Here is a 12,645-nt window from a genome sequence, read left to right as displayed (position 1 = left end):
TCCCTAGTCCTTAAGTTCAGGGGTCTGCCAGTAATTCCCTTTCAAACGGGGACCAACTGTTCCAACTTAGGGCATAGGTACTGTGCTGCTCAGATCTAGTTGCAAACGGTATAGTTAAGTTGTAAAAGGAGAATAAAGCTTTGAAAGGAATTCCTTTGTCTGTATCTGGACTTGGCTACTGGATTAGACTGAGAGAGGCCTCCAAGGAGCCCTTGACAACATGCTGCTGAAGCCTAGCTTGTAGGATTTTGAGCATAAGCTTGCTGGCATGTAAAATGGGCGCAATTGTATGGTAGTTTGAACACTCTTTGGCGTTGCCCTTCTTTGGAATTGGAATGTAAACTGACCTTTTCCAGTCTTGTGGCCACTGTTGAGTATTCCAAATTTGTTGGCATATTGAGTGCAGCACTTTAACAACATCATCTTTTAGGATCTTAAATAGCTCAGCTGGAATACTGTCATCTCCACTAGCTTTGTTGTTAGTAATGCTTCCTAAGGCCCACTTGACTATACTCTCAAGGATGTCCGGCTCAAGTTCAGTGACCGCACTATCATGGCTATCAGGGACATTAAGATCTTTCCTGTATAGTTCTTCTGTGTATTCTTTCCACCTCTTCTTAATCTCATCTGCTTCTGTTAGGTCCCTGCCTTCTTTGTCCTTTATCATGCCCGTCTTTGCACAAAATGTTCCCTTGAGATCTCCAATTTTCTTGGAAAGATCTCTAGTCTTTCCCATTCTATTATTTTCCTCGATTTCTTTGCATTGTTCATTTCAGAAGGCCTTCTTGTCTCTCCTTGCTATTCTCTGGAACTCTGCATTCAGTTGGATATATCTTCCCCTTTCTCCCTTGCTTTTCGCTTCCCTTCTTTCCTCAGCTACTTGTAAAGCCTCATCAGACAGCCACTTTGCTTTCTTTCATTTCTTTTTCTTGGGGATGGATTGAGTTGCTGCCTCCTGAACAATGTTATGGACCTCCGTCCATAGTTCCTCAGGCACTGTGTCTATCATGTCTAATCCCTTAAATCTATTCCTCACCTCCACTGTATATTCATCAGGGATATGGTCATACCTGAATGGTTTAGTGGTTTTCCCTACATTCTTCAATTTAAGCCAAAATTTTGCAACAAGAAGCTCATGATCTGAGCCACAGTCAGCTCCACGTCTTGTTTTTACTGACTGTATAGAGCTTCTCCATCTTTGGCTGCAAAGGACATAATCAATCTGATTTCCATATTGACCATCTGATGATGTCCATGTGTAGAGTCGCCTCTTGTGCTGTTGGAAAAGAGTGTTTGCTATGATCAGTGTGTTCTCTTGGCAAAACTCTATTAGCCTTTGTCCTGCTTCATTTTGTACACCAAGGCCATGCTTGCCTGTTATCCCGGTGATTTCTCGACTTCCTACTTTGGCATTCCAATCCCCTATGATGAAAAGGACATCTTTTTTTGGTGTTAGTTCTAGAAGGTGTTGTAGGTCTTCAGAGAACCGATCAACCTCAGCTTCTTCGGCCTCAATGGTTGGGCATACACTTGAATTACTGTGATGTTGAATAGTTTGCCTTGGATTCGTACTGAGATCATTCTATCATTTTTGAGATTGTACCCCAGTACTGCTTTTCCCACCCTTTTGTTGACTATGAGTGCTACTCCATTTCTTCTAAGGGATTCTTGCCCACAGTAGTAGATATAATGGTCACCTGAATTAAATTCGCCCATGCCTGTCCATTTTAGTTCACTGATTCCCAAGATGTCGATGTTCAATCTTGCCATCTCATGTTTGACCACCTCCAGCTTACCTTGATTCATTGATCTGACATTCCAGGTTCCTAAACAATATTGTTCTTTACAGCATCGGATTTTCTTTTCACCACCAGACACATCCACAGCTGAGTGTCCTTTCGGCTTTGGCCCAGCCGCTTCACTCTTTCTGGCGCTACTTGGAAATTCCCTCTGCTCTTCCCCAGTAGTATATTGGACACCTTCAGACCTGAGGGGCTCATCTTCCGGCGTCATATCTTTTAGCCTTGTGATACATTCCATGGGGTTTTCTTGGCAAGAATACTGGAGTGGGTTGCCATTTCCTTCTCCAGTGGACCACATTTTGTCAGAACTCTCCACCATGACCTGTCCGTCTTGGGTGGCCCTGCACAACATAGCTTATGGCTTCACTGAGTTACAGAAGCCCCTTCGCCACAACAAGGCAGTAATCCATGAAGGGGTGGTAGTGGTATACTGGTGGTAATGTGCTATGATTGGGTGCTGATTGAAGAGCTATAGAATAAGGTGCAAGTGTTCTGCCCTGTGCCGCCTGCGTTTTCTCCATGACTCCATCCTGTATTGGCTGTTCCACTGGTGAAGTGTTCCACTGCCATATCTGGAGTGTTCTGTGATCATATATTTCATAGTGGTAGCATATCTGGCATTCCACCAGTATAGTAGGGCTTCCACCAAATCCTGTAGCCCCTCAGCTGGCAAATCTCCACTATAGGATTATATCTTAAAACATTCAAAGATCAGGTCTCAAAATAACTTAAAGCAAAACTGAACTAAAATATGAGAGAGAAGGGAGGAAAGGCTGGGATGGAGTTGAACCAAGGAGAAGAAGGGAGAAGATAAATTGGGAGGGAAAGAGGTGAGAGTACTGGAAAAATCAATGACTTTTTTTCTTTTCTCTCTCTTCTTCCTCCCCCATTCCTATTCCTTACAAGTGCTCGCTTATTTTATTCTAATGCTAACTTTTGCTGTGAGCAATTCATATGATATTCTGTTTTCTGAGTTTGCTAAAGCTGTGCTAAAGTCACTTTGAAGGAAAACCCTATAAAAGCAGAACAGTTTATTATCTACAGTCTAGCCAAAGATAAGCATCTGAGGCTGCAGGTCTGTACACATTTACTTGAAAGTAATCTCCATTCAGCTTGGTGGAACTTACTTCCAGGAAAATATGCACACTGTCAAACTGTGCATCCCATTCATTTTCAGTGAGAGTTAAGTGTGAGCTTTCTTATCACCACTGAAATAAATAAGTTTCAGACCGATGTCTTACTGACTTTATCATTTGCCCATATATTTGTAAAATGTTACCATGTACATTTTAAAAATGTTACTGAAGGATTCTAAAGAGAGCCAATGTCTGTGGTTGGAAAACTATAAAATGTGTGAAGTGGTGAGGGCAGAATGTTTCCAACTTTAAACGCTCCAAAATAATTTTAAATGCTTTAAAATGTCTTTTAAATTACAGTGATGAACTCTCTGTAATCTATATTTTCCTAGTAAAAAGGGATATTTTAGAGATTGCTTTTAAACATATATTTTTAGAATAAAGTTTAAAATTAGAGTTCTTGTACATGGTATTCAGTTATGTCTCCCTCAGATATTTAGAGACATGCAACTTTGTCTTGATATTGCACCTGTTGTCTAATGCAACAGGCATGTAAGCCTGCCATTTTTCCCAGTCAATGAAAAAGGGTATTGTCTATATATGCCTAATATATTGAAGTTTATGGACGATGTGAACAGTCTGTTCCAAAACACTGAAACAAAGATAGAATACAGAAAATTGGCTAGATGTTCAAACAGAAACAGCCACTGTTGGTATAGAAGCAACCTAGTAAGTTTTGCTAGCATATTTTTCATGGTAGCATAAATAGGAAAGAATTCACCAAACCCTAAAGCGCCTCCCTCAGCTGGCAGATTCTGAGTTTAGGATTGCACATGAAGTATTGCCAATCACTGCATAATAATAGACTGTCTAGAGACCAGAGTCATCATATAAGCATTATTATACTAATGCTATAACAGCTCATTAGAATGAAGAAAATCCTTCTCTCCCAGTAAATCATAGTTCTCCAGTTTCATGGGTTAGTCATTGTGAAATGAGAACATTTGATGACCTGCTGCCATTTATAATAGGTAAACTACATTAGATGATATAAATTGCACACAAAGCATTTAGTAATTTGTTGGAAGTAGAAACTAAAGCTATTAATGTGTATCCTTTGAATTTTTGATTTTTTATGTGTGTTCAGTTCATTTTACCTTCAAACACAAAACAATACATTACGAAAATTGCACTTCTATCAGAAAGCTATTGGAATGGACTATTGGATCATTTGTCCCTTGTATTTAGATTTTTTGAGAGCACAATGTTTTAAGCACTGTAGCCTTTAGTAAAAGTCTTCACAGTTTTACCTGCAACTATAATGTATAAATTTGCTGCTTTCATAAATGAAATATAATGGCTAGCTCCTGACTTGGAGTATAGACCTATAGAGATTGCGATGTTCTGCAAATGTAAGACAAACCCAAACTGAGACTTATTTCAGGCTGCTAGATAAAGGTAAATGATCTTCTGGACTCTCTTCCTGCAGAGGATGTTATGTGATTAAACATGGTTTTGGTTAACTCCTGTCTATATTGTACCTGCTTTTTCTGTGTCGTAATATCATACATGCTGATTGCAATCCATAAGTGAGCTTGCACTGTTATCTGTTGGCTTTTACCCTGTAGCAGCTCTCCTCCCAACTGCTTTTTGAATTCCCATGAGGGTTTTTTTAAAACAGTTTACCCTTGTCTGTGCAGAAAACTATAGAAGATAAAACAGCTTGTACATCCATACATTATCTAGTTAGATCACAAACACTGATTTGATTGTAAACAAATGCACAATAAGCACTAACCTCTGTTTAATACCAATATCTATAGATAACCTCAGTTTTGTTTCATAGATTAATTAGGGTTAACAACCTAGAATAAGAGTGAACTGTGGGACTTCTCCAGTTCGATAGCGAGGACTTTTCTCCTTTTGCTGCAAAATTTTCAAGCTAGAACGGGCAACAAACCATTTAGCATGTGGCATTGTCTAGCATCACAAATAATATTAGATTGAGAGTAAAATTGGAAGAGAGAATGGTTATTGAAAATAGCCTAGTTTTGATGCATTAAAATGAATGGTTAAACGTCTGTGTTTCTTTTATTTCACTTTTTAACTTTAAAAGGCTGTAAAATACATTGCACAATAGGGCTTTGGTGTTTTGAGCTATTTTTTGGTGAGAGTCCTATTCCAGGCCAGACAGGCCATTTTAAGGACTGAAGGGCCTTTAGTACAATAAGACCCTGGAATATTAACCTTAAAAATTATGAAATCCCTTTTATAGTAATGGTAGATGGAAGGCTTCATAATCCATTCACAATGCAGTCCTATGTGTGTCTACTCAAAAGCAGGTTCCATTGAGTTCAGTGGAACTTACTCCCAGGTAAGTTTGTATAGCAGGTGGGAAATCTGTGGCCCCCCAGATATTGTTGGATTCCAGCTCCCATCAGTGCCATCCAACATAGTCAATCATGGCTGATGGGAGTTGTAGTCTAACAACATCTGGAGGGCCCACAGGTACCCACCACTGATGTGTAGGATTGCAGTCCGAGTTTTATAAATTAGATGTGCCTGACTCCAAAATGTTTATTTAATGGCTTAAGACATAATATTTAAATATTGATACATCAAAAGTGATACTATCTTTTTCTCTACAGAAAGACCATGGGGTGCATTAAAAGTAAGGAAGATAAAGGTCCTACCATGAAATATAGGACTGAGAATACTCCAGAACCCATTACTTCCCATGTCAGCCATTATGGATCAGATTCAACCCAAGCAAACCAGTCGCCTGCAATAAAGGGATCATCAGTTAATTTTAACAGCCATTCCGTGACTCCTTTTGGTGGGCCATCTGGTATGACACCTTTTGGAGGAACATCTTCCTCATTTTCATCTGTGCCATGTCCCTATCCTAGCGGTTTAACAGGTGAGCATCATTTCAAAAATAATACCAGATACCAGCAGACTCCCTTGAGAGTGAAACTGGTGAAACCAAAAGGTACATGTGATTTGGTCTACAATCTATATACCCATTCATTTATTTTTATTTATTTTTATTTTTGTTCTGCCATGGTCTCTGGTTAAGATGATATTGTAAAATTGTACAGAAATTCAAGCAATACTGGGGGAAAGCTTAAACTAGTTCCCACCACTGAAACCAGCACTGCTGCAAACAGATATGTGAGCATCCGGTAGTCATGAATACCACACACCCTCTCACCACAAGCACCCTCGGTGTCCAGAGCAATATCCAAATGTGTGAGGTATTTCCCTAAAAAAAATTTTAGCACACTGAAGGATGTGTGTAAGACTACATTCCCACACAGCAATGCCCCACTATTTCAGGAACAATTTCCTATTTTTTAGAATCTGTATTTCTTTTATTGCCGACTTCCCCTCTTCAGCACATTCATTAACTTTTTAAAAGCTTACTTTTGGAGTGAAATTGAGTAGAACAAAAGTGGCTTGCAAGATGGGCAAGTTTATGAAACCATTGACTTCTATAAGTTTTAAGAACATAAGAAGAGCCTTACTTCATCAGAATAAAGGATCAGCTAGTTTTCAGACCTCCCTCACTGACAGGGATATAAGAATTGTTAGGATACTTCCGAAATGACTTAAAACCCAGAAATTTGGTACACACGCCCCATTACTAAAAAGAAAACACCCTAAAATTATATATTGTCCAATTCTCCCATAAATGGTTAAGCTACTTCCAGATTAGCTAGAAAGTGTAAATTTGGTACATCCTTAGTCTAAAGCATCTTAACTAGAAAAAACAGGGATACGTCTCTCCGTCAAAAAGAGGATCTCAAATTGTATCCTAAAATAATTATGTTGAGGCAGCGACATGGGTTTTCTGGAAATATTTTAATTGGGGTGGGGAAGGGGGGAATTTCCAATGCTGTATTTCAAAAGATTTTCAGTAATCAAAAGTAGTTGAACTGAAATACTGCTCCCACGGGGAAAAAATACTGCACAATTACTGTGGTTTCAATGATATATTAAAACGCAACAGTTTTACTTTGGACATTATGTTTACTGGAATATTTGTAAATATTTTAAGACACAACAACTCAATAGGATATACTTCCATTACATTGTTTAACTTTTAATTAAAAAATGAAGGCACTGAAACTCCGTATGTATGCGTGTCTCTGTGTGCGCGTAATATAAATAAATGTATTCTCTGGCGATAGTCGCCTGAAAAATGTTAATTACAACTTTGAAATTGCTTTATTTGAATAATATTATATCCATTCATTATATTACTGATGAATTTTATGAAACTGTATTTTTAGAAATGGTAAATTTTCTGTGGGCAAATATAGAAGCAGAAACGTTTCCACTCCACAGCACTGCTTCCAGGTTACCCAGAAAACTGAGGTTTGCTATAGACATAGTTCAAGACCTGCTGATTACTAGAAAGTTTTGTAAATAAGACACTTTTGCACATAACTATGAAAGTTTACGTCATAATGAGGCTAACGTTTCATCACAGAGCAAGCTAAGTCACACATGGAATGGAATGTGGGGGCAGTAGAGGTTCCATTGCCTGTTCAGACTTGGATTTTGGGACACTTCCTGTAGCAGCTTGGAACATACATCTGTGCTTGCAGAATGCAAGCTTCATTTGCTAATAATTTTACAAACCTCTATCATGTCCCAACCATATCAATATTTTTTCTAAATTGAAAAGCTGCCAGAGCTTTTCTTGCCTTTTTTTCCCCCATCTGCAGCAAGTCTGTCACCCCTACACGCATTATGTTTGGACAGTTGTGTTACTTTTGCTGGATCAGAGTAGTGCTATGGTAGCAGTAACAGGAAGTCACTCTACAGAAATGATCATCTGTACACGGCGTAAGTGTTTAGGAAAAAAGCAAACATCCTTTCAAGATTTTTTTTCTCTTTGCAAACCTGAGGGCTAAGATTGGGTATTTAAGAACTTACTTTGAGTGCCCTAGCATAACTGCAGCCATGAAGATTCATAACTAAAATAAACCAAGAAAATTGAGGAGGACCAAGAAAGTTATTTCTAGAGAATGTGGGAGGTGTTGTTTGCTTGTTTGTTTATTGGCAGAGTTTACAGGCTGCATTTTCAATTGAGCTGATACTTACTCCTTATTGAAATGTGATACATGCATAATGCCAGTTTGAGCCCTTTCATGAAATGAACTGCAGTAGAGTTTTAAAATAAAGTGTACATTTTCTGCTGTATCTGCAATATTATATGTATGTTTGCAAAACAGTATGCCAAAGCAGTGGATTCAAAGAGAGAATATATAGCTCCCATCTGTAGAAAAATCAATTAAATTGTAAATTAAAATCCATTTTAACAAACACCACACTTTATTTTTATCTTTTTCTTGTCAGCTTTTACTGAAAGTTAGAATTCACCCTGAGAGACTGGGTTTGGATGACATGCCACAGCTTGTTGTGGGTTATTTAACCCACGACAAACTGCAGTGCCCACAGGTACCAGATTCCATATGCAATCCCTGCTCGGGGGTTGTTGTGTCATGCAAACCCAACAAGCGTGGGTTATGTGAGGGTTAAACAAACAGACAAACTAAAACAGACCGTGGGCTATGCAAGGGTTGTTTAACCCTCACATAACCTATGCTTTCCAGGTTCTCATGCATGACAACCCGCAAGTGGGGGCTGCATATTCAAAATGGTGGCCATATGCACCACAGCCTCACCATGGATTAAATAACCCATTATTTAATGGTGCCCTGTCATGTCATGCAAACAGGCCCTGCATTTACTTCTGATACTTGACCGAAGACAATAAGCTATCCTGTAAAGAGACTGTTAACATGCTTTTTTCCCCTGAAGGCTGGAGTTATTATGGTAATTTAATACAAATTTCTATGAGATAGTAAAACTCACAACAATTTAGAAACAGGAATCTTAATTTGAGAATTCCATTTCTAGACTTCCTTTGTTTTCAAAAGGTGCTGTGGGCATTCTTCATATAAAATCTGTGTAATGAATAAATTTGTGAGCTTGAATATACGAATAAATGAGAGAAGTAGTTCCTTTTGCAGTGCTGTGCCCTAGAGTGAAATTATTTACTGTTTGCAAACAAAAAAAATTAGAACCTAATAGCAAAGGGAATAATACAGTTACTAGTAGTATGCAGTGTTTTCTTCATGAAAGTATGGTGTGTACTGGTAATAGCTTTTCAGATGATACATAATGAACAGTGTGATATATGGCTGTGTTAGCCAAGCAGCCAGTACATCAGGGGTATCATGAACCTAATATAATCAGTCATATCCAGCAGCGGAGCCAGCAGCACAGTGATAGAGGCGCAAACAAAAGCTAGAATAGCTACTCTGACAGGCGCCCCCACAGCATTTCTAGAAACTCCACTGCCACCACCAATCATGACAGTACATACTGCAATGCCCCCTACATTAGCTATGCACAGGAGGCACCAATCAACATATGTAACAATGGAATGATCTCACATCACCCAACCCAGCATACACATACCCTCCTCACCCAGTACACAACCAGACAGCCATTAAGAGACCACATTTTCCTCCCCTCCCCTCCCCTCCCCTGCACAAGACATAATAGCTCTTCAAGTTGGAGGCCCTAATGAAGAACCCAGAGGTTATGCAGAAGAAAAGTTTTCCTGATGTAGATACTATACCTTCATACAAACAAATTCCATAACACTGCACATGAGGAAGAACGTAAGTTGGAATAGCAAGCTGTATAGCAAGTAGAACCATTGGCCCAATAATCCAGTTGGAAAAGGCAATTTGGGGGAAACGGGAGATGAGGATTCAAGTCCCACCCCAAGGCACAGTCTTCCTTTTTGAAGGTGTTCTTGGAAACAGTAACTTCAGATGGAAAACTTCAGATGGGGGATCAGAACCCAGGCCTTCTGCTCCACAGAGCAACACTCTTAACTGTGGGCACAACCACAGGAACAGACAGAAGGAAGACCCATGATGGGTCCTTTCTAGTCTCTCAGGTGCCAAGCCCATGAAGTGTCCCCCCCCCCCATCTTCCCTGTTTCATGCATGGGAAGACCCATGTGGAGCTTAATACAAAAGGACCCCATGTGGAGCAATAGATTACAGTGGAAAATACAGGCTTCTCAGAGGGAAAAGGGCTAGGAGGAGAGAGACATGTGCCCCTGGGAATGCAGTGTGATAGCTAATCAGAGTGACTAGTACATGGATCTGTTCATGCCCCAATATATCTTTCATTTGGTTCAGATGCCTTCATCCCATCCAGATACTGGCCTTCCATGTTCATTAGGATAATTGCCAGCACCTGCTGGTTATTATCCTGTGACACCTTGTAATCAATCTGCCAGCCTTCCACTTAGTGTGGTCCAGTTGATGGCCTATCACAGTAACAGTAACCAAGGTCAGGAGAACTTTGAGCTTCTGGGACCACTACCTTCACCCTTAGTCATGCAGGCCCTTTGAAAGCTGCATGACAAAGAGATGGCAGGTACACCTTTCCCCATTATCCTTATGCTTGGTACTACTGCTCCTGTTACATTGCTGTATGCCATGTATTCTGGAAAAACACAGAGCCTGTGGGTATTGAGCTTGGTTGCCTGTGAGGAGACAAGGGAAGCATGGAGATGAGGATGAATAATAGGCCACTGCTGTAACTGACAAGTCTACTGACTGTGTGCTCATTAGTGCTCAAAAATAGTGTTGTTGTTGTTCAGTCATTCAGTCGTGTCCGACTCTTCGTGACACCATGGACCATAGCACGCCAGGCCTTCTTCCTGTGCTCTCTCCTCAAGTCCATATTCATTGCATCGGTGATGCTATCTAGCCATCTCATCCTCTGCCATCCCCTTCTCCTTTTGCCTTCAATCTTTCCCAGCATCAGGCTCTTTTCCAGTGAGTTTTCTCTTCTCATTAGGTGGCCAAAATATTTGAGCTTCAGCTTCAGTATCTGTCCTTCCAATGAGCAGTCAGGGTTGATTTCCTTTAGGATTGACTGATTTGACCTCCTTGTTTTTATTTATTGTATTTCTGTACGACGGAATAGCCAAAGCTGTCTGGTTCACAAAACAACATCTTGTTTCGAGATGTTGAGTGAGAAAGGGTGCTATAACCTTCATATACTTCCAGTCCATATGCCTTGGGCTAACTCACCACCCTGCAATTGGCAGTTCCTGTTTGGAACATCACCTGTTGGAGAAAAACAATGTGGTCAGTGCAACACATTATACAAAAGAGGAGTCTATGGAGTTCTGCAAGAATCAGTATGGTTCTTGTTGTTTTTCTGAAACATTTGAAGGGCATTTGAACATCTGAACATACATGGTAAACACATAGCTGGAACCTTTGTCCAATCATGTCTTGTAGATTCATGGTAACTGAAGCTTTTAGATATGCAATGCGGTCACAACCCATGGTAGTATCTTGTCTTTATTATGAGATGTAGCTCTTGGAAACTATAGGAATATGTGTGTAGCATCAGAGCAGCAAAGGAAACATCTACAGATATTCTTCCCATTTAATAAGAACATCTAGCTTACCTTCAAATTGAAATTGGTGAAATGCTTTTATGTACTTTATGTGTATTTGGTTCTCACTGGCACATTTAGCAAAAGACACGATTGGCATATTTTTGCTTTTCCTAAGGTGGTGTTACTGTTTTTGTGGCCTTATATGACTATGAAGCCAGAACTACAGATGACCTGTCATTCAAGAAGGGTGAACGGTTCCAGATAATCAATAACACGTAAGTATTCTCATCTATCTATGGGCCTGATCAAACTTAACCCTTTTGCAAACTCTTAGGCAATCATTCTTGGATGACCCACAGTTGTTGTTGTCTGGATGGTTGCTGATTGGGAAAAGGGGTCAGCGGTAGGAGGTTCCCGCATGCAGAGCAAGCATGTGGAAGGGGCTGAGAAGGATGCAAAGGGAAACTGGATTGCATGTTTTTATGAGGAGTAAAAATATATCGTGCAAGTTATTACTATTACTTTTACAACTGTCTTGTTAAATGTACATGTCATGAAAATGTTGCCATGCTGGAACTTGCATTAGGATGTTTCCATGAGTTAATTTTAGTATCATAGAGGATTCAGAATCTTCTAAAGATGGAACTACTTTTTCACATTCCAAAGATGATCATCTTTCATCCCTTGAATTAAGAGAAGGATTTTTTCAGTCATACCTCTGTTTAATTTCCATCCCTTTTGGAATTGGTAGGACAGTTTGTCTTCACTAGGGCTTATTAACCTGGGGGACTAGAGCCTTTCAGGGTCCACCTTCCAGATCTACCCTTTCATTTTGTTGGTCAAATGTTTACCAGAGGCAAGATGGACATTTCTCTTTCTACTACATACTGTTGTCTCTAAATGGGGGGGGGGATTACTTCTTTGTAGTGTTGCCTGTTCCTAAATTTAAATGATACCATATTAGCTAAACTAGGACTGAAGAGAGTTCGTCTGTTCATACCATTTCATTTTACAAAATGATCTGTTGTTCATGTATATTCAGTGTAACTTACCTTTTTCCACCCCCAGGGAAGGAGACTGGTGGGAAGCAAGATCTATTGCAACGGGAAAGAGTGGCTACATTCCTAGCAATTATGTCGCTCCTGCAGACTCCATTCAAGCAGAAGAGTAAGACATTATTGTGTCCTTGGTCAGTCATTTCACCCATAACTTTTCAACAGAATTATGGGCAGAAGACTTATAGGCAGATGTAAGATGACTCTAGCCTATGTCCCTATATGGGCAGAATAAAACTAATTTCTTAACAGATGTTGAT

The 12,645-nt window shown here is 39.7% G+C and overlaps 1 protein-coding gene across 3 annotated transcripts in view; it reads left to right on the top strand.

Moving 5' to 3' along the window:
- Positions 1-12,645, top strand: part of YES1 (YES proto-oncogene 1, Src family tyrosine kinase) — a 64,707-nt gene that overhangs the window by 33,187 nt on the left and 18,875 nt on the right. For 2 of the 3 annotated variants that reach the window (XM_084849768.1, XM_084849770.1), the window contains exons 2-4: positions 5,527-5,798; positions 11,506-11,605; positions 12,399-12,497. In XM_084849768.1, coding sequence (XP_084705894.1) covers positions 5,534-5,798; positions 11,506-11,605; positions 12,399-12,497 — 464 coding nt within the window. In that variant the 5' untranslated portion in view covers positions 5,527-5,533. The remainder of the gene's footprint in view (positions 1-5,526; positions 5,799-11,505; positions 11,606-12,398; positions 12,498-12,645) is intronic. The other variant, XM_084849769.1, reaches the window with a different exon arrangement.

This window comes from Heloderma suspectum, chromosome 4 (genome assembly GCF_057233095.1).
Source record: "Heloderma suspectum isolate Gila_16-S chromosome 4, 16-S_ref, whole genome shotgun sequence".
Taxonomy (NCBI): Eukaryota; Metazoa; Chordata; class Lepidosauria; order Squamata; family Helodermatidae; genus Heloderma; species Heloderma suspectum.
The sequence above is the reverse complement of the archived record's forward strand: the minus strand, read 5'-3'. Positions and strand labels throughout refer to the sequence as shown.